Source organism: Artemia sp. Qi Xiang Cuo, chromosome 20 (genome assembly GCF_049724085.1).
Source record: "Artemia sp. Qi Xiang Cuo chromosome 20, ASM4972408v1, whole genome shotgun sequence".
Lineage (NCBI taxonomy): Eukaryota > Metazoa > Arthropoda > Branchiopoda > Anostraca > Artemiidae > Artemia > Artemia sp. Qi Xiang Cuo.
Window position 1 is genome coordinate 12,431,178 of NC_142813.1, and position 21,812 is coordinate 12,452,989.

The following is a 21,812-nucleotide window of genomic DNA, read 5'->3' on the forward strand; positions in this document are numbered from 1 at the left end:
AACTAAGCATTACTCGCTATTAGATTTGTTTATTCATTTATTTTATTACTTTTTGTATGTTTTTTCCTATGATTGTTTATTTAATTTATGTTAGTTTCGGGTTTCAATTATTCTTAAATAGTAATTTCTGATCGTTTGAGTTTTAATTTTAATAGGTATTTGTATCTGCTGAGCTTAAGTTTAAAATGGCCTTTACATTTCTTTGAAAAACTTATTTTTCGGATAGTTTTTTAATTAATTTTTGTTCGTTTTTTATCGCAAAAAATTTCAAGTTTTGATGGCATTGGGGGGGGATGCTTACTGTCCGATTATTCTTTACTTTAAAAAACAGATCTAGAGTTTTCAATTTAAATCGAATGAGGCTTTTTTTCAAAGTTTATAAGATTACCTCTTTGATAAAAACCTCATATATGAACACTAAACAGCTTACATAACTTGTGTACAGCGATTGAAAACAACGAATGGATTGGAAAAATAGCCACAATAAGGGGATTTAGACCATTTCACTTGCTGACACAAAGGGATCACGACTGTTTGGAATTGACCTTAATAGGAATTTGTGTTCCAAAGCAATTTTGCATCTATCACAGAGTATGTATTTTAACCTTATAACTGGATAATTATAATAGATTTCCTATGTAATCTTCCCATACAAAACCCCTTCCCATAAGTTAAAAACCCCACTTAATATTTAATGCCCCAGAGCGCAGCTCACATCACTGACTTTCAGGTCCTGGTAAGTTCCGCTGCTCGCAGAGTTATTGTCATATGAGCATTTATCTCTTGCAACAGAATGTCCACCTCAAAATTTTTATCAATTATATTGTGAGTATATTGGAGGGGGGGGGTCTAGTTACCCTTCAATCTCTTTTGACTCTTAAAAAGTGAACAAGAACTTTCAATTTTCAATCAAATGAGCCCTCTCTAAAGTTTATACGAGCATCCCTTCCATAAGAAATAATATGAAGGATTCGGAGAATCCTTAAATTACAACCCTTGCCCTGAGGGCTTTGGGGGAGTTGTAATCCTCAAAGACCTAATTTCCAGAACTTAAAACTACGTTTAATAAAATGGCTGTCGTAAAATTTCGATTGGATGTGTTTAGGGAAAAGGGGGCGTGAGAGGGGGGTTAGTTGCCCTCAAATTTCTTTTGACTATTACAAAAACCTCTAGCCCTCGGAATTTCCAATCGAATGAGCCTTTTTTGAAGTTTCTACGACACCACCTTCTATAAAAACCTCATATACCCCCAGGGCATACCTTAAAACCCTTGCCCTGAGGGTTGTGAGGGATTGTCCTCCTCAAAAACCTATTTTCTACCTTGAAATAAACTACGTTGCAAAAACGGATTCTTTCACAATTGTGTGTGAATTTGTTTGGGGGATTCATGGGCGTAGGGGGGCTTATTGTCCTCCAATAACTTTTGTATCTTAAAAAGGTAACAAGCCCTTTGATTTCAAATCTAATGAGCCTGTTTGGAACTTTCTACGACTACGCCTTCTACAAAAACCTTACATACCCCCAGTGCATAACTTAAAACCCTTGCCCTGAGGGTTGTGGGGGAACGCCCTCCTCAAAAATATATTTTCAATCCGGAAATCAACTACGCTGAACAAAAATGGCTATCTCAAAATTTTGATTGGATGTGTTTGGGGTAATGCTGGGCGTTGGTGGGGGGGGGGGCTAGTTGCCCTCCAATCACTTTTGACTATTAAAAAGGGCACTATCCCTTTGATGTGTTTGGGGGAATGATGGGCGTGGGGGGGGGGCTAGTTGCCCTCCAATCACTTTTGACTATTAAAAAGGGCACTATCCCTTTGAATTCCCAATCGAATGAGGCTTTTTTGAAGTTTCTTTGATAACGCCTCTTATAAAAACCTTATATGCCCCCAGGGCATAACTTAAAACCCTTGCCCTAAGGGTTGTGGGGGATTGTCCTCCTCAAAAGCATATTTTTTATTGGGAAACCAACTAGGCTAAACAAAATTGCTATCTAAAATTTTTTATTCGATATGTTTTGTAGAAACATGGGTGTGGGAGGGCTAGTTGCCCTCCAATCACTTTCGACTATTAAAAAGGGCACTATCCCTTTGAATATCCAATCGAATGAGCCTTTTTTTGAAGTTTCTACGAAATATCAGTATGTGTATATTAAACTGATAATACACATTCATTTGTATTTTTTTCAGTAAAGTACAAATTATGTTATGGCCTTCGGAAGGCATAGGGCCCAACTTATGTTAATTTCTGCTTGTTTTGGGTTTGACTCGGTTATTTATTGCAATTTCTGTTCGTTTTGGGTTTCATTTATTTATCAATGCTGATTTATGGTAGGTTCATGCTTGGTAGATTATTAGATTTTATTTTTGCTCATTTTTGTTTAATGGAGGTCTTTACTTTTCTTTGAAAAACTTATTTTGAGGAAAAAGTTTTTTTAATTAATTTCTGTTCGTTTTATATTGACATAATCTTTTCAGGGAAAAAGAAAATAATATTTTCTTTTTTTAGACTTTATAGTTTGGCCTGCTATTTGTATGCTGGAGAAAAATTTTCAGCAATTTTTAACAACATCAACCCTTTTAAAAATTTGGACACAAATAGTAGTGTTTAATTTAGTTTCATACCTCCTCTAGTTGACCTGAAATGGAAACTGGATAGCATTCTCAAAAAAATCTGTTTAATTTCTTTGATAGCTTGGATACACTTACGCTATTTTGACTTAGTTAAATCTTAAGAGCTGAAGTAGCCCCGAAAGTTTGAACATAATACCCTCAGTCTTTCTTGGGATGCTGATGATAAGCCTTATTGGGAATTAGCATTAACACAATTCATTTTGAGCGAATATTATGGCAACATTTAGATTTTAAATATAAAGTCAATTGGGATGGTGGGTGTGGGAGGGGGATTAGTTGCCCTCCAATCACTTTTGACTATTAAAAAGGGCATCAGCCTTTTCTATTTTCAATCGAATGAGCCCTTTTCAAAGCTCCTACGACAAATCCTTTAATACGAAGTGCCCTGGTCTAAATAACAACAACAACAAAAAAATAATATATTATATCCACATCGATCTTTTCTATAATAATGTCAAGCCGTCCAATAACTTTCGACTATTAAAAAGGGTACAAGGACTTTCAATTATATATATCTTATATGCCCCCAGGGCATAAATTAAAACCCTTATCCTAAGGGCTGTGAGGGTGGTTGTCATCCTCAACGACCTAATTTCTAGAGCTTTCAACTACGCTAAACAAAATGGCGACTCAAAATTTTGATTGGATGTGTTTGGGAAAATGGTGGTCGTGAGAGGGGGGTTGGTTGCTCTCCAATGACTTTCAACTATTAAAAAAGGCATAGCCCTTTCAGTTTCCAATCAAATGAGCCCTTTTGAAGTTTCTACGACAACGCTTTCAATAAAAACCTTATATACCCCAGGGCATAACTTACAACCCTTGCTTTGAGGGCTGGGAGGGTGTCATCCTCAAAGACCTAATTTCAAAAAATTTCTGCAACGTTGAAAAAAATGGCTATCTGAAAATTTTGATTGGATGTGTGTGGGGGAATGGTGGGCGTGAGAGGGGGGTTAGTTACCCTCCAATCACTTTCGGATATTAAAAAGGGCACTAACCTTCTCAATTTCCAATTGAATGAGCCCCTTTTGAAGTTCTTACGACAACTCTATCTATAAAGACCTTATATGCCCCCAGGGCATAACTTACAACCTTTGCCCTGGGGGCTCTGCGGGGTTTGCCATCTTTAAATACATAATTTCCAGAACTTTCAACTATGTTGAACAAAATTACTATCTCTAAACTTTGATTGAATGTGTTTAAGGAAATGGTGGGCGTTAGAGGGGGGTTAATTACTCTCCACTCACGTTCGACTATTAAAAAGGGCAATTTCCTATCAAATGAGCCCTTTTTGAAATTTCTACAACAACTTTATATATAAATCTTATATGCCCCCAGGGTATAACTTATAACCCCTACACTGAGGGCTCTGATGGGGTTCTCATCCTAAAAGACCTAATTTCCAGAACTTTCGACTACGTTGAACAAAATAGATATCTCAAAATTCTGATTGGATGTGTTTGGGGAAATAGGGGGCGTGAGAGGGGGTTAGTTGCCCTTCAATCACTTTTGGCTATTAAAAGGACACTAGCCCTTTTAATTTCCATTTGAATGAGCCCTTTTTGAAGCTTCTACAACATCGCTTTCTATAAAAACCTTATATGCCCCCAGGGCAAAACTTACGACCCTTGCCCTGAAGGCTGTGTGTGTGGAGGCGTTGTCATCCTTAAAGACCTAATTTCAAAAAATTTTAATTACGTTGAATAAAATGGCTATCTAAAAACTTTGATTGGATGTGTTTGGGGAAAAGTTGGGCATGAGAGGAGGGTTAGTTGCCCTCAAATCACTTTCGAGACTATTAAAAAGGGCACTAGCCCTTTGAATTCCGAATCAAATGAGCCCTTTTTCAAGTTTCTACGTCAAAGATTTCAATAAAATTTATATGCTCTCAGGGCATAACTTATAACCCCTGCCCTGAAGGCTGTGGGGGGAGTGTTCTAATCAAAGGTATAGTTTCCTGAACTTTAAACTGCGTGGAAAAAATGGCTATCTCGAAATTTCGATTGGATGTTTTTGGGGAAATGATGGGCGTGGAAGGGGTGTTAGTTACCTTCCAAACACTTTCGACTATTAAAAAGGACAATAGCCATTTCAATTTCCAATCAAATGAGCCCTTTTTGAAGTTTCTACGACAACGCGTTCTATAAAAAACTCTTTATACCCCAAGGGCATAAGTTACTACCCTTGCTTTGAGGGCTGTGGTCCAGAACTTTCAACTACGTAGAACAAAAGGCTACCTTAAAATTTGGATTGGATGTGTTTGGGGAAAAGTTCGGCATGAGAGGGGGGTTAGTTGCCCTACAATCGCTTTTCGACTGTTAAAAAGGGCACTAGCCCTTTGAATTTCCAATCGAATGAGCCTTTCTTGAAGTTTCTACGACAACGCTTTATAAAAAAATCGTATATGCCCCAGGACATAACTTACAACCCTTGCCCTGAGGGCTGTGGGGGAGTGTCCCTTAAAAACATAATTTTTATCTGGAAATCAACGACACTGAACAAAAGGACTATCTAGAAAATTTGATTGGATGTGTTTGGGGAAAAGTGGGCGTGAGAGGGGTGTTAGTTGCCCTTAAATCACTTTCGACTATTAAAAGGGCACTAAACATTTGAATTTCCAATCGAATGAGCCCTTTTTCATGTTTCTAGGACAAAGATTTCAATAAAAACTTATCTGTCCCCAGGGCATAACTTATAACCCTTGCCCTGAAGACTGTGGGGGGAGTGTTCTGTTTGAAGGTATGATTTCCTGAACTTTAAACTGCGCGGTACAAACAGGCTATCTCAAAATTTCTTATTGGATAAGTTTGGGGAAATGGTGGTCGTGGAAGGGGTGCCTTCCAATCACTTTTGACTATTAAAAAGGGCACTAGCCTTTTCAATTTCCAATTGAATGAGCCCTTTTTGAAGTTTCTACGACAACGCGTTCTATAAAAACCTTATATGCCCCCAGGAAATAACTTACAACCCTTGCCCTGAGGGATTTGGGAGGGGGGGTTGTCATCCTCAAAGACCTAATTTCTGGAACTTTCAACTACGCTGAACAAAATACCTATCTTAAAATTTTGACGGAATGTGTTTTTAGTAAAGACGAGCTCAGGAGGTGGTTTAGTTGCTCTCCTATCACTTTTGAATTTTAAAAAGGGCGATAGCCCTTTGAATTTCCAATCGAATCAGCCTTTTTTGAAGTTTCTACGACAATGCCTTTTATAAAAACCTTATGTGACCCCAGGTCATAACTTATAACCCTTTCCCTGAGGGCTTTGGAGGAGTGTCCTCACCAAAAACATAATTTTTATCTGGAAATCAACTATGCTGAATAAAATGCCTATCTCAAAATTTTGATTGGATGTGTTTCGGGAAATGGTGGGCGTGGAAGGGGTGTTAGTTGCCTTCCAATTACTTTGGACTATTAAAAATGGCATTACTTATTTCAATTTCTAATCAAATGAGCCAATCATGATATCATTCTAATCAAATGATATCATCATATAATTTTACTAAAACTTCATTTATGGCTGTAACTTACGATTAGGACTTCATATTTATTTTATTTTTTTACTATGTTGTTTTTATTGCAAAAGCACGTAGATATAGCAATCTCCTTCAAAATGAGCTCTTAAACAGCTCTCTACGACGTCCCAGTGCCCCACTAGCAGTGGAGAAGAAGAAAAGGAAAGAAAAGAAAACATATCAGTGATACCCATGCAAAAAAGTAATTTCACTTGTTGTTCAAGTCAGTGGACTGTAGATTTCCTACACAGGGTTCTTTGACACGATGATTCCAATAGTGTCTACACAGATTTCCTACACAGGGTTCTTTGACACGATGATTCCAATAGTGTACTTTTTTTCGATCTGACAGCTTTTTAGGGATTTCAGGCTATTTTCCAAAATTCCCATAAATATGTTTGTGAAATAATTTTACCACTTATACTACTACTACTACTAACAATTCACCGCAGCACCAAGCCGTCTGAGGCCAACACAGCTACGCACGCTCTTCCTCCATCTCAATCTATTCAAAGCCCGATGAAGTTTTATACCCGCCCATGAAATTCCCATTTCCTTTAAACCTTTCTTTATGACATCCTCCCACCCCAAACTGAGGATAACCTGCTTTCCGTTTATCCCTAGACGGTTGGCCGAAAAGGATAATCATCGGAAATCTGCCATCCTACATCTACACAACTTGCCCTAGCCATCTCAACCTTTCTTTCATTATATCCCTAGAGAGCGGAATTGAACCATATTTTTCGTACAGCCTATTGTTTGACATACGGTCAGTCAGCAGGGTACCCATAACAATCCTTAAGCAATTTCTCTGGAAAACATCTAGCAAATCTTCATCTGCTTTTCGGAGCGCCCATGCTTCACAGCCATATTTGACCACCGTCATCACTGTAGCTTCTAATATTCTAATGTCGGTTTGCTGATCTTCCTATTCTTCCAAACTTTTTTTTAACTGTGAAAAAACACCGTGAGCCTTTGCTATTCTACTTTTGACATCTTCACTGCTCCAACCATCTTTACTAATAATACTACCAAGGTAAGTGAAGCTGTCCAGATGCTCAATCTTTTAACTCTCCAACGTCACCTTTTCACTTGCACTTATTCCTGGCCTTAGTAGCTTAGAATTCTTAAAATTAATTTTCGAACATATTCTAGTATACTTAAAGTACAAAGACTCTAAAACTTTATTCTATATGCTCACAATTTAATCCAGGATTAATAAATCATCAGCATAATCTCAGTCCAGGAGACTTTTTCCTCACCAGTTGATTCCGTGGTTTCCCATTGCCTTTCCTGTGCTCCTTAAAACAAAATCCATCAGAATAATCCATATAAAGGGGGATAGAACACAACCCTGCTTAACACATGATTTAATACAAAACCAGCTGCTAACCTCATTTCCTAGCTTAACCGCAGCAGTGTTATTCTCGTACATGGCACTAATCACTTTAATGTATCTCTCTGGTATATCATACAAGGATAAAACCTTTACGAAAGCTTTTCTATCAACAGAATCAAACGCTTGCTCATAATCTATAAAACTGAGGACCAAAGGTGTTTGGTAACTCAGACACTTCTCAATTATTAACCTAGGAGCGAAAATTTGGTCGACACATTCTCTACCCTTTCTAAAACCGCACTCTTTTTCTCTTATAACTTTGTCTACGGCATCTCTCAGTCTAAAAAGTATCATATTACGAAGTAATTTACTACCTACAGAGATCAGACTAATCCCTTGATAATTACCACACTCACTCTTACCATCTACCTTATACAGTGGTTTAATTAAGGTTTTCCTAAAATTGCTAGGTACTTCCCCTGTTTCAAAAATCTTATTCATAATCTTCAGTAACTTATATCCAACCTCAGAGCCACCATATTTAAGAAATTCAATTACCACCCTATCAGTACCTGTAGCCTTATTATTTTTTAGTCCTTTTAGTAATGTCGCTAATTCATACTCACAAAACAAATCTTCCTTCACATCCAATGTATCAAAAACTTTTTCATTTTCCTCTATATCTCTTTCTTCAACTCTATCTCGGTGAAGCAAATTCTCAAAATGTTCGGCCCATCTCTCTTTAGTTTTTTCCTTATCGCTAGTTGCGACCCTATTCCCATCTTTATCTGTCTCAAGTCGATATTGACCACTACCTATCGATTTGTTAGCATGCCAATACCGTATTTGACTATTAGGCTGATTAGCTATATCTACTAGGCCCTCGACAATATTATCCATGGCATCTATTTCTCACCTCCTTACTTCACATTTTAATACTTTCTCTACTTTCTTGACAGTCCTTTTGTTTTCATATGATCCATCACTGAGGTAATTCTTGTACAAGCCCTTTCTACTTTCAATGAAACATTAAGTTTTGTCAGTAATATTCTTAGTCGCAGTTCTAGCTTTCTTTCCTAAGACTCCTTCAGCAACTTCACAAATTATTTTTCTAAAATTATTCCAACCATCTTCCAAATTATCAAATTTTAAACTCTCAAGTTTAGTATTCAACTGTTCCTGGAAAGTTTCTTTCGAATTCTTATCTTGGAGTCTAACAACATCATAACTTCCCGGGAGGTACCTTCCGATATTTCAGCTTTAAATTAACCCTTGACACTACTAGATAGTGATCTTTACTCTTAACATCAATAGCGGCACTCCTATATACCCTAGTATCTTGTATTGATCCTGCCAGTCTTCGGTTTACAATAACATAATCATTAAGGTTTGCTGTCTTACCATTAAATGAATACCAAGTTAACTTATGGGCCATTTTACGACCAAACGCTGAATTAGTTATAAATAGATTGTTATACCTACAAAATTGCAAAAGTCTGTATCCATTACTGTTTTCTTTCCCTACACCAAATTTACCTAGGCTAAGGTACCATCTATCCCTATTTCTACCAAACTGGGCGTTAAAAACTCCTAGTAAAACATCACATTTCTACCTGGGACCCTGTCTATTTGATCCTGTAACTGTAAGTAAAATTCATCTGAGTCACTAGTATCTCCGTCAGTCGGTTCTACAGGGGCATATACTACTATAACTGATACTCTGAACTTTTTAGTCATAAAATGAGCAATTAGTATTCTATTGTTAATACCTTCCCAGCTTAAGAAAGACTTAGGAGCTTCTTCATTCATCATGGGCCCTACTACCTGTCTATGCACACCATCTTTCCTACCTGAGTAAACAAATTCTATATCACCTAATTTCATACTTCCTTCCCCAGGGATATGAGTTTCTGAAACTCCTAATAAATCCAGTTCGAATCGTCTGAATTCGTCAGTCAAAATGTCGATACGATAGTCATTTTTTAACGTCTTAACATTCCAAGTTCTAATTTTCATGTTCTTTAAATGATTGAAAATATTTTCGCCTCAGGAAAAGTAATGATCCCGGATACCAGTGCAGGCCAGGGATCACATATCTTCTCAAGTCTACACCGAAGTGCTTAAGCCGGCTTAGAACCGGACAACAAGAAGTCCCTGGGACATCCATGAATGGGGGCTTTGTGCAATCCTGGGCCCATCTTGGTCACAGCATGGTTTTCAACACATGGCTATGCTCTTCTATCAACAAGAGTCGAAATCCTGCACAGACAATCTCAAGCCTATTACCTCCGACTCGTTATATATTCATGCATACAAATATTATGCTACTACGGGGAGGCAGCCCATAGTAGATAAATTGGCTAGGAAGAGGCTTTTCAGCCCGAAAATGCCCGTCAAAACATATCAAGCCCAGAAGAAATACCCATTAGTCAGAATCCCGTGCGAATGCTGTGTTGTTTACTAGGCTATAATTTCCTCGAGGGGTGCCACTCCTCAAGTAGGAATAGAGTTGACAGCAAGGTCCCCAGTCTTGCAGGTACCCTGAGAGGGTCGAGGCACATCTGTGCATAGGCTGTTCTCCATAGACCTGAATCTTACGCCCTACCACAGTTGTCCTCCTATAGAGGATCCTCCCGCGATGGTGTTCTGCATCACCATGCAATTTAACCCATTACTGAACGGCAAAACGGTTTATATATGGAACCTGGATAGAAAATTCAGCCAGGATAGGATCGACTTTGAGTGCTTATATTGGATAAATTATATTTTTTTAGACCAAGAGTTAATGTCAAAAGGATTAAAGGGTCCTGAGATTTTTTCTCAACAACAATCGTTGTAATGTAGCAAAACAAAAATCTCCAAATGATAAAAAGCCAGAACCAAGTAAAAAGCGAATGACTTTTTTGAAGCTCTCACTCTTCACTAGGCTTCTAGCACAACGTCATGATATCGTTCGGAATAGCTTTAGATACATGAAAACGGAAACAAAAAAAGATGCCGTATGTACGGAATATCCTAGGCTTTAGACACTTTTCTTGATTTTCAAGCCAGTATAATTTCCTTGTTGTTCAAGCCAAGGGACGGTAAGTTTTCCTATATAGGGTTTCGGACAAGGCGGTTCTAACAATGTACTTCTTTTTTCTTATCTGACTATTTTTAGGAGTTATGGGTTATTTTAGCTAATACTATGGGGCGTGATCGTCTCTTACTAGGTTGCTAGCTACCGCTGTAACCCAGATGATAATGTCAGTTGCAACTGGGGTTCATTCTATGCCATATGATTACACACAAACAGGAAAAAGCGTACGGCTTTTTCTTCTTTTAAATAGTAAGAGACGAACCTCAAACAATCAAGTAGCTAACTAAGTCCAATGTGTGCAATGGTTTGTTATTCTAATGATCGTCTTTTAATATAATTAAATAAAAAAAATAAGTTTTTTAAACTGAAAGTAAGGAGTGACATTAAAACTAAAAACTAACAGAAATTACTCCGTATATGAAAGCGGTTGTCCCCTCCTCAATGCCTCGCTCTTTACGCTAAAGTTTTTTATTATTTTAAAAAATAAAGTTGTGAGACAGAGTTAAACTTTAGCGTAAATAGCGAGGCGTTGAGGAGGGGACAACCTCTTCCGTATACGGAATAATTTCTGTTCGTCTTTAGTTTTAATGTGGCTCCTTACTTTCAGTTAAAAAAACTTGTTTTTTTATTTAATTTCTGATCGTTTTTTAGTTAATGCAGCTTTTATTTTGGATCACCGTCATTGAATAAGTAAACAAAATTTGCATAAAATTTTTACTCTTCTTTTGCTAAATGGCTGTCTCTAAATTTGGTTCTGACGTAATTTACAAATTAACTTACGTAACGAACTTCTATATTCGTATATTTTTCTTCTGGCAAAAAATACGTTGTAGATATAGTTGCAGATTTTTACAGATATGAGCTCGAAACCTATGTAAGAGGGTTTTCTGATACGCTGAATCTGAAGGTGGGATTTTCATTAAAATTCTTTCACTTGTAGGGGATGTTTCCTCCCTCTTTGAAAAATCAGGTAAATTTTCTCAGGCTCGTAGCCTTTGATGAGTAATACTAAACTTAATAAAAATTTATATATTTAGAATCAGCATTAGAAGCCCATTCTTTTGATACATTTATTGACATCAAAATTCCGTTTTTAAAAGTTTCGATTGCTATTGAGCCGTATCGCTTGTTTTTTGTTTTTTTTTTGTTTTATTACGTATATGTTATTACGTATATGAGGGGGTTCTCCCCTTAGTCAATACCACGCTCTTTACGTTAAAAGTAAAAAAAAATTTAATTCACAAACCCCTGAATCACAAAGGCCGTTTAATTAGAATAGATAGCTCTTATGAAAGCACTAAAAAAAACAGTAGCGTAAAGAGCGAGGTATTGACTTGGGGGAGAACCCCCGCATATACGTTATAATTTTGTTCGTTTTAACTTCTAATGTTGCTTCTTACTTTCAGTTGAAAAAACTTGTTTTTTTATAAAATTTAATTTCTGATCGTTTTTTAAATAATGCTTGGAAATCCGGCGCATCCTTCATAGAAATGTCCCTTACCCCAAAGAAACATCCTCCACAGAATGATTCTCCCGAGTAACCCCTCCTCCAGCCCCCCCCCCTACTAGAAAACAATCCTTCTTGAAAATGTCTGTATACTTCCCAATAACCGATACAATATGTAAGCAATGAGCAAAGTTCATATCTTGCAGCCCTTCCCCTGGGAACTGTGGGGGATTAAGTCATCCTAAAAGACATATTTATTAGATTTTAGACTATGCTGAACAAAATGGCAATCTCAAAATTTTAATTGGGTAACTCTGAAAAAAAAAATGAGTGTGGGAGGGGGCCTAGTTGCCCTCCATTTTTTGGAGGGCACGCATCGTGATCTTTCTTCGAGCAAAAAATGCAAATTTCCACCTTCTTGCAGATAGGAGCGTGAAACTTCTTTAATAGGGTTCTCTGATAAGCTGAATGTGATGGTGTAATTTTCATTAAAATTAATTAAAAATGCAAAATTCCACATTTTTGCAGATAGGAGTTTGAAGCTTCTTTAATAATGTTCGTTGATAAGCTGAATCTAATGGTGTGAATTTCGTTAAAGTTAATTAAAAAAATTTGCAATTAAAACAAAATTTTATTGTTTAGAAAAAATAGAGTTTTGAGAAATCAAAACTTCAGCGTAAAGAGCGGGGCGTTTAAGAGGGGACAGTCTCTTTCACATACGGGATAAATTCTGTTTGGTTTTAGTTTTAACGTCGTTCCTTACTTTCAATTAAAAAAAAACTTGTTTTTTTTATTTCATTTGTGAATGTTTTTTAATTAATGCAGGTTTTTACTTTAGCTCACCGTACATGAATAATTAAAACGAAATTTGCATATTAATTTTACTTTTATTTGGTTAAATGGCTTTCTCGAAACTTTTTGAAATTTATTTACGAACGTTTTTATGAGTAATAAATATACGTAACTTACGAATTAACTAACGAAACGAACTTCTATATTCATATATTTTTAATACGTATATTAGGGGGTTTGCCCCCTAGTCAATAACTTGCTCTTTAAGCTAAAGTGCGAATTTTGTTCTAATTCTTTAAAAATGACCCCTTAATCACAAAGGCCGTTAATTAGAATAAATAGCTCTTATGAAAGTACTAAAAAATCGTGAACCCAATCATATAGCTAATATTTTTTGTTCGTTTTAAGTTTTGATGTTGCTCCTTACTTTCAGTTGAAAAACTTGTTTTTTTATATTTAATTTCTGATTTTTTTTTAAATAATGATGGGAAATCCGACGCCCCTTTCATAACAATGTCCCTTCCCCCATGAAAACTTCCTTCATGAAAAGATCCTCCCATATAACCCCCGACCCACCCCCACCTCCACTACTGGAAAAAATCCCCTCTTAAAACGTATGTTTGCTTTCCCAGCACCCCTATTATAGGTTAACATGGGCTAAAGCTTCTTACATTAAACACACCATCGGGGGTAATTAATTGAGTAAAGTACCCTAAAACGCCTAGTTATAATATTATCGATTATGCTGAGCATAATAATTATTTCCGAATTTTGATCGGGTGACTTTGGGAAAAAAATGAGTCTGGGAGGAGGCCTAGTTGCCCTCCATTTTTTCCTTCACTTAAAAAGGGAACTAGAACTTTTAATGTTCGTTCCAATGAGCCCTCCCACGATATTCTAGGACCTCTGGGTCGATAAGATCACCCCTGGGGAAAAGAAAAAAAAACAATAAACACGCATCCGTGATCTTTCTTCTAGCAAAAAATGGAAACAGTTCGTTACCACGAACTGTTTGAAAATAAAAAAAACAAGTTTTTTAAACTGAAAGTAAGGAGTGACATTAAAACTTAAAACGAACAGAAATTATTCCGTATATGAAAGGGGCTGTCCCCTCCTCAACGCCTCGCTCTTTACGCTAAAGTTTTTTATTGTTTAACAAAAATAGAGTTGTGAGAAAGTCAAACTTTAGTGTAAAGAGCAAGGTGTTGAGGAGGGGACAGCCCCTTTCATGTATGGAATAATTTGTGTTCGTTTTAAGTTTTAATGTCGCTCCTTACTTTCAGTTTTAAAAAACCTTTTTTTTTATTTAATTTCTGATGGTTTTTTAGTTAATGCAGCTTTTATTTTAGCTCACCGTCATTGAATAAGTAAACAAAATTTTCATAAAAATTTTACTTTTCTTTTGCTAAATGGCTGTCTCTAAATTGGTTCTGACGTAATTTAAAAATTAACTTACGTAACGAACTTCTATATTCGTATATTTTTCTTCTGGCAAAAAATACAAAGTTGCAGATTTTTGCAGATATGAGCTTGAAACCTATGTAATAGGGTTTTCTGATACGCTCAATCTGACGGTGTGATTTTCATTAAAATTCTTTCACTTTTAGGGGATGTTTCCCCCCTCTTTAAAAAATCAGGTAAATTTTCTCAGGCTCATAGCCGTTGATGAGTAATACTAAACTTAATAAAATTTATATATTTAGAATCAGCATTATAAACACATTCTTTTGATACATTTATTGACATCAAAACTCCGTTTTTAAAAGTTTCGATTACTATTGAGCCATATCGCTTGTTTTTTTTTTATTGTTTTTTTTTATTTCGCATATGTTACGTATGTGTTTCGTATTACGTGTATAAGGGTGTTCTCCCCTTAGTCAATACCAAGCTCTTTACTTTAAAAGTTAAAATTTTGTTTAATTTACAAACCCCTGAATCAACCAGGCCGTTTAATTAGAATAGATAGCTCTTTTTAAAGCACTAAAAAAAAACTGTAGCGTAAACAGCGAGGTATTGACTTGGGGGCGAACTCCCTCATATACGTAAAAATTTCTGTTAGTTTTAAGTTCTAATGTTGCTTCTTGCTTTCAGTTGAAAAAACTTGTTTTTTCAATTTAATTTCTGATCATTTTTTAACTAATGCCTGGAAATCCGGCGCCCTCTTCATAGAAATGTCCCTTACCCCAAAGAAACATGCTCTACAGAAAGATTCTCCCGAGTAACCCCATCCTCAAGACCCCCCCCCAACCGAAAACATCTAGCCTGAAAACGCTTGTGTATTTCCCGATAAACAATATAATGAGTCAACAATGTGCAAAATTCATATCTTGCAGCCTTTCCCCTGGGGCCTGTGGGGGATTTAGTCAGCTTAAAAGACATATCTATTAAATTTTATACTATTCTAAGTAAAATGGCTATCTCAAAATTATAATTGGGTGACTTTGAGAAAAAATGAGCGGGAGAGGGGGCCTAGTTGCCCTCCATTTTTTGGTCACTTAAAAAGGGAACTAGAACTTTTAATTTCCGTTCCAATGAGCCCTCCTACGATATTCTAGGACCACTGGGTCAATACGATTACCCCTGGGGAAAAGAAAAAAAAACAAAAAAACAGAAAAACAAATAAACACACATCCGTGATCTTTCTTCTGGCAAAAAATGGAAAATTCCACATTTTTGTAGATAGGAGCTTTAAACCTCTACAGCAGGGTTCTCTGATACGCTGAATATGATGGTGTGATTTTCATTAAGGTTCTATAACTTTTAAGGGGTCTTTCCGCCTTTTTTCGAAAATCAGCCAAATTTTCTACGGCGCGTAACTTTTGATGGGTATGATTAAACTTGATAAAACTTATATATCTGAAATCGGAATTAAAATCTGATTCTTTTGATGTATCTATTAATATCAAAATTCCTTTTTTTAGAGTTTCGGTTACCATTGAGCCGGGTTGCTCCTTACTTACAGTTCGTTACCACGAACTGTTTGATTCAAAAATCAAATATCGATCAAAAGACAGCAGTATGAAAAGAAATCAAAATGTAGTTTTTTCGTAAAAATTTATTCTATTTTTAAATTTTTTGGTTTTTTGATTAAAAAAGGCACTATAACCTTTTATTTCCGTTTGAATGAGCCCACTCGCCAGATTCTAGTACCACTGGGTCGATATGATCACCCCTGGTAAGAAAGAAGGCAAACAAATAAACACGCATCCGTGATCTTTCTTCTGACAAAAAAATACTCGGGAGAATCCCAAATTTGGGATAGAGGGCTGAAAACCTCTCGTTCAAAGTTTACGACTATAGTAATTCCATTGGAACGTTTTCTTTTTATATGCTACTGTTTTCAGGACTTTTTAATATCTTTTTTGAGACAAATTGGTTTTCGTCATCACATTGTACTTTTGAGTTTAATATTAATAATAGTTTCCATTCGGAAATTAGTGGGAAATGGCGACTCTTTTGCATTTGAAAATGTATTTAGAGACAGGCTTTTGGTTTACTATAGGTTGAGGTTCACTCTTTGGTAGTTTGCAGCTAATGCTGCAACTACTGCTAATGCAGCTAATGATGGACGCAATTGTATACTATCAATTTTATTTTGTCCTTAAAAAAAGGCCACTGTTTTTGGATTATTGGTTAAAAAATAAAATTTTAATTTGAGAAGAAACAAAAAAAAAAAAAAACATATTTAATTTTAAGGCTTGAGATATGGATTAAAAAAAACAAGTAAAAGGCAATTTTTTAATTGGTTATTAGTTATACAAAGGTAAATAGAAAACGTCGAATAAGCGTAAAATAGCGATGAAAATTCTCCCCTTGTCAGAAAAATTTCCCCCTAAAACTCAAGTGCTTGAGGGACACCATTCACGGTTTTTAATTTCAAGACACCACTCTCAGTAACAGTGATGGTTTCAACACCATTTTCAACAACCTTTTTGGTGACAGTTTTCTTGTTTCCAACTATCCTAGTTGACTCCGACATCGAAAATTGATAATTTCCTTCTCTTCCAGTAACAAAAGGGCTTAAAACTGAAGGCAACTGATGGCTAACCGATGGTTCAAACATGCATCCACCCGACATACTAGCTTCATAACAGGGATCAGAAAAGATGTCTTTTTCAAAAAAATCTTTAAACACATCCTCAGGCTTTCGGAATAATGTGGAGAAGAATCTGGGAAACAGATCATCTTGCTGAGCCCTTGAACTTGATCCGCTGTCGGCACTGTAAGTAAGACCGTCTTTACCGTACTGATCATAAATTCGACGTTTGTTTTCATCAATAAGAATTTCATAAGCTTCTGAAATGTCTTTAAAACGGATTGCAGCTTCTTCCTGATTATCTGGATTTTTATCAGGATGCCATCTTAGAGCCAGACGACGGTATGATTTTCTTATATCAGCTTTCGATGCATTTCTATTTAAATTTAGAATAGTGTAATAATCTCCCTTATTTTTCTTGGTTGCTTTTCCTCTTTCATTTTCATTTGGCCTTGGATCATTACCTAGAGTTGCTCCAGATAAAGGGACTGATGAACTTCCATTCCTCATTCTACTACCCATTGATCTAAATGACGACGAATAATGTGCTCTATCACTTCTTTTTCTTTCCATTTTTGATATAAAGCAGAGAAATATTTGTATTTTCTATCTTAACAAATTGGCTCAAACTCTTACAAACATTCACTAAAGACTTGTAATTTCACAACTTTATTATTAAGAAATATCCGAGTAAGGTAGAATTTCGCCAAGAATCAAGATTTTTTTGCTTTTATTGACAAATGTAAATATTTATAAAATATACAGCCTTTTGTAAACTGCAAAATCCAAAACAAAAAGAACTGTCAATGACGTCATTTCTGCATTGATGATTGCAGTGATGGAAATTGCTTGATCAACGATGAAGTGTCGCAGCAGCTTTAATGAAGTTAGCAGCTTTATAGAATTGTTAACAATAGGCTATTTAACAATTTCCAAAAAAAAGTTTAATTTGAGGCCAGCGCGGGGCCCTTTCAAAGGTGGGGCCCGATTTAACGCAATCGTTCCAACCGCCCTTTTTCCGGCCCTGATGTGCACTATCTGATGATAATATTGAAGGCGTAAGTTTTTAAGAAAAATACTTTTATAACTCATCATTTTGTTCAGTCGAAAAAGTATTCTTTTCAGAATGGCTTAGGAAGGCTATAAAAAAACAAGACCTATGGCATTTTACCTTATCAGTGCAGAATAGGACTAAAATATTCTTTAGTCCTTAATAGGAGTGTTATGCCCCATTTGGTAATACTATGAAACAACTAACAAAATGGGATCTAGTTTATTTCGGTACTACTGATAGTGCTGTCAATTTGGCCCCTCTACCTACAATTAAAAACCTTTTTATATGGATATTCATAAAAAAATATATAAAATAAAACAGAAACCAACCTATTCCCGATGGATTTGGAAAAACACATTTTGAAATCTCAGCAATTCAAAATTCAAGATTTTATTTAACAAAGATTTCAGATTTTTTTTTTACTGTTACAGTTGTAAAGAAGAATGTTTAAAATACATTTGGTTTTCATTAAAGTGCACTCTTGAAGAGGAACGTGCTCTATGATTTTCAAACAGTTCATGGTAAGGAACTGTAAGTAAGGAGCGACCCGGCTCAATAGTAACAGAAACACTAAAAAACAAAATTTGGATACCAGTAGATACATCAAAAGAATCGAATTTTAATGCTGATTTCAAATATATAAGTTTTAACAAGTTTAGTCCTACTCGTCAAAAGTTACGAGTCTGAAAAAAGTTGTTTTATTTTCGAAAAAAGGGGGAACCACCTAAAAGTGATAGAATATCAATGAAAATCACATCACCAGATTCAGCGTACCCTATTGTAGAGGTTTCAAGCTCCTATCTGCAGAATTGTGGAATTTTTTATTTTTTGCCAGAAGAAAGACCACGGATGCGTGTTTATTTGTTTGTTTGTTGTTTTTTCCCCAGGGGTAATCGTATCGATCCAGTGGTCCTAGAATATCGTGAGAGGGCTCATTTGAACGTAAAATAAAAGTTCTAGTGCCCTTTCTAAGTGATCAAAAATTTGGAGGGCAACTAGACCACCTCCCACACTCATTTTTTCCCGAAGTCACCTGACCAAAATTTTGAGATAGCCATTCTATTCAGCATAGTCGAAAATCCAATAATCCAATAAATATGTCTTTGAGGATGACTTTATCCCCCAGAGTTCCCGGGGGAAGGGCTGCAAGCTATGAACTTTGTCCATTGTTTACATATAGTATTGGTTATTGGGAAGTATACAGACGTTTTCATGAGGGATTTTTTCTGGTGGGGGGGTCTGAGGAGGGGGCTACATGACAGGATAGTTCCATTGAGGATGTTTTCATTGGGGAAGGGACGTTTCTTTGAAGGGGGCGCAGAAATTTCCGAGCATTATTTAAAAAACGATCCGAAATTAATTTAAAAAAAACATGTTTTTTTTCAACGGAAAGTAAGGAGCAACATTAAAACTTAAAACGAACAGAAATTATTACCCATATGAGGGGTTCACCCCCTAGTCAATACCGCGCTCTTCACGCTAAAGTTCTTTTTAGCACCTTAAAAAGAGCTCTCTATTCTGACTAAACGGCCTTTGTGGTTCAGGGGTTTGTGATTCGAACAAAATTCGAATTTTAGCGTAAAGAGCAAGGTAATGACTAGGGGGCGAACCACCTTATAAGCGTAATAATTTCTGTTCGTTTTAAATTTTGATGTTGTTCGTTACTTTCAGTTGAAAAAACTTGTTTTTTTTATTTAATAATTATAAATGGCGACCTGAGAGAAAATTTGGCTATCCAATCATCAAACAGTTTGGACAGTTTGATATACTGTTTTGGATTTGGAAATTCAGGAAGACAGCAGATATACTGTATGCCGGATATGTTTGCCGGAAGGTTTGAAAGAAACCCCAAAGAGACCAAACAGAGTTGGGGGAAAAGAGGTAAAGGATCAAAGGAATTCGGAAGGGATTAATGTCAGAAGGCATAAAAGGAACCTCACAGGGACCTAACGTAGATCAGAGAGTAAAACAGGATTTCAGGAACCCCAAATGGGGTAAAAAGGTCGGAAAGCAGTGAGAAAGTCGGAAGAAGCTTTAAGAATTTCAAAGGAGTTAAAGGGTACTTGAGATGACCAAGAAAAGACTAAAGTAAAGTGGACAAAGCTAAAGGAATTTGGCAGAAACTATGAAAGCCAAACAAAGTTGACAAAAAAAATGATTAAAGAGGTAATTTAATTTGGAAGGCACGAAAGGAAGCTAAAAAGGACCAAACGAAGTAAGAATTGTCAAAAGACTATAGGAAGTCAAAAGGGACGAGGGGAATTTGGAAGGGCATATCAATATCAGAAGAGGCTAAAAAAATCAAAGGAGTAAAAATATTAAGGAAAAATTAAGTAAAGTCCAAGGGGAATAAGCAAAATCAGAAGGGGAAAAAAAAGTTTGAAGGATTTCTTTTAATTGCTTAAACAGGTTGCTCGTTTCCTATTTTTTAATAGGACCTACTGAAACAAAGCAGTTGATGCAATTAACCATTTTCATTTAGAATAACTTTCACTTTTCAAATTTAACTCGTGCAATTTTTATTGCGAGAATCCCTCTTTACATAAGAAATTTATGCTTCAATTGGGTTTATTACAAAGTCAATTTTCGTAAAAATTAGCTATGGACAAGCGTGCCGATGTTGTTTTTTTTGGATGATTTATAATTTCAGAATTTCCGAGCTCAAATCAAGTCAATCGGAACAATTTGGCTTCTCCTCTGATAGCCGCTTAACCTATTATTTTAAGTCTGAAGTTGTTAAGAAAAATTTTCATCCATATGAGGGGGACACTCTCGAAACACGAGGTCATAGAAGGCTTCTGAATATGCATTCCGGGCTCCAGATATCAAATCTGGAGCCCCGTTGGTGCATGCATCGAACGCCGACAACGAGAAGCACGGTCAACTGCTGTCAAAATGTCGTAACGGTGCCGGCGCGCCACCACTGGCCGAGATGGCGGCGTTCCGCTGACTTTGAATTAATTTGAGTTAATTCTATATTGTGTCAACCGCAATGTTGGAGCTTTTATTTTCTCGTGTGGTTAAGGTTTCCGAGTTTCCTGCTTCGAAATCAAATGCGGTTTTGATTCAAATGCATTAGACTTTGACTTTTCATCCCAACTAAATTAAAAAATAAGCATTTTCAACCAGAAATAAGGAGCATCGTTAAAAACTAAGACGAATGGAAATTATCCCGTATACGAAGTGAGCTACTCCCCTCCGAAATACCTTGTTCTTTATGTTAGACTTTGACTTTTCATCCCAATTAAATTAAAAAATAAGCATTTTCAACTAGAAATAAGGAGGATCGTTAAAAACTAAGACGAATGGAAATTATCCCGTATATGGAGACACACATAGCCCAAAGAAAGAAATTACACAGTGATAATTTATTGCTCCCGCTAGCATTATGCGCTCCTAGATCCGGGCCTAGGGACCTAGTAGTAAATCCAGGCCTGAGCGTGCACATATTTCCTTTTGGTGAATTGACTTTCCTTTTAAGCACTCTCTGGAAGTTCCAACTTAATACACAAATCCCTTTTTGAGATATGCCATTTTGAAAATCTGCGTGCACATAGTGTATTTTGATTTAGTTCAAGTTCCACCTCAAATACCTCATTCTGTCAAATTTTCAACTTGATATGCGAAGCATACTGCCAGGAACCAGTGGGGGAATCCCCGCTCGTAATTGCTAATCACTTTAACCCTTTTATCCAGGCCTGAGCGTGCACATATTTCCTTTTGGGGAATTGACTTTCCCTTTAAGCACTCTCTGAAAGTTCCAACTTAATGCACAAATCCCTTTTTGAGATATGCCATTTTGAAAATCTGCGTGCATATGGACTATTTTGATTTAGTTCAAGTTCCACCTCAAATACCTTATTCTGTCAAATTTTCAACTTGATATGCGTAGCCTACTGCCAGGAACCAGTGGGAGAATCCA

The 21,812-nt window shown here is 36.3% G+C and overlaps 1 protein-coding gene across 1 annotated transcript; it reads right to left on the reverse strand.

The window, feature by feature from the left end:
* Positions 1-16,632: 16,632 nt before the first annotated feature.
* Positions 16,633-17,409, reverse strand: LOC148939876 (dnaJ homolog subfamily B member 3-like). Its single transcript, XM_089106200.1, has one exon. It carries the CDS (start codon positions 17,407-17,409, stop codon positions 16,633-16,635), a length of 777 nt encoding a protein of 258 aa, XP_088962326.1.
* Positions 17,410-21,812: the final 4,403 nt, after the last annotated feature.

What these genes read in the sequence shown, in the direction of transcription:
- LOC148939876 (XM_089106200.1), bottom strand. Translation starts at nt 17,409, where the DNA reads ATGGAAAGAAAAAGAAGTGATAGAGCACATTATTCGTCGTCATTTAGA.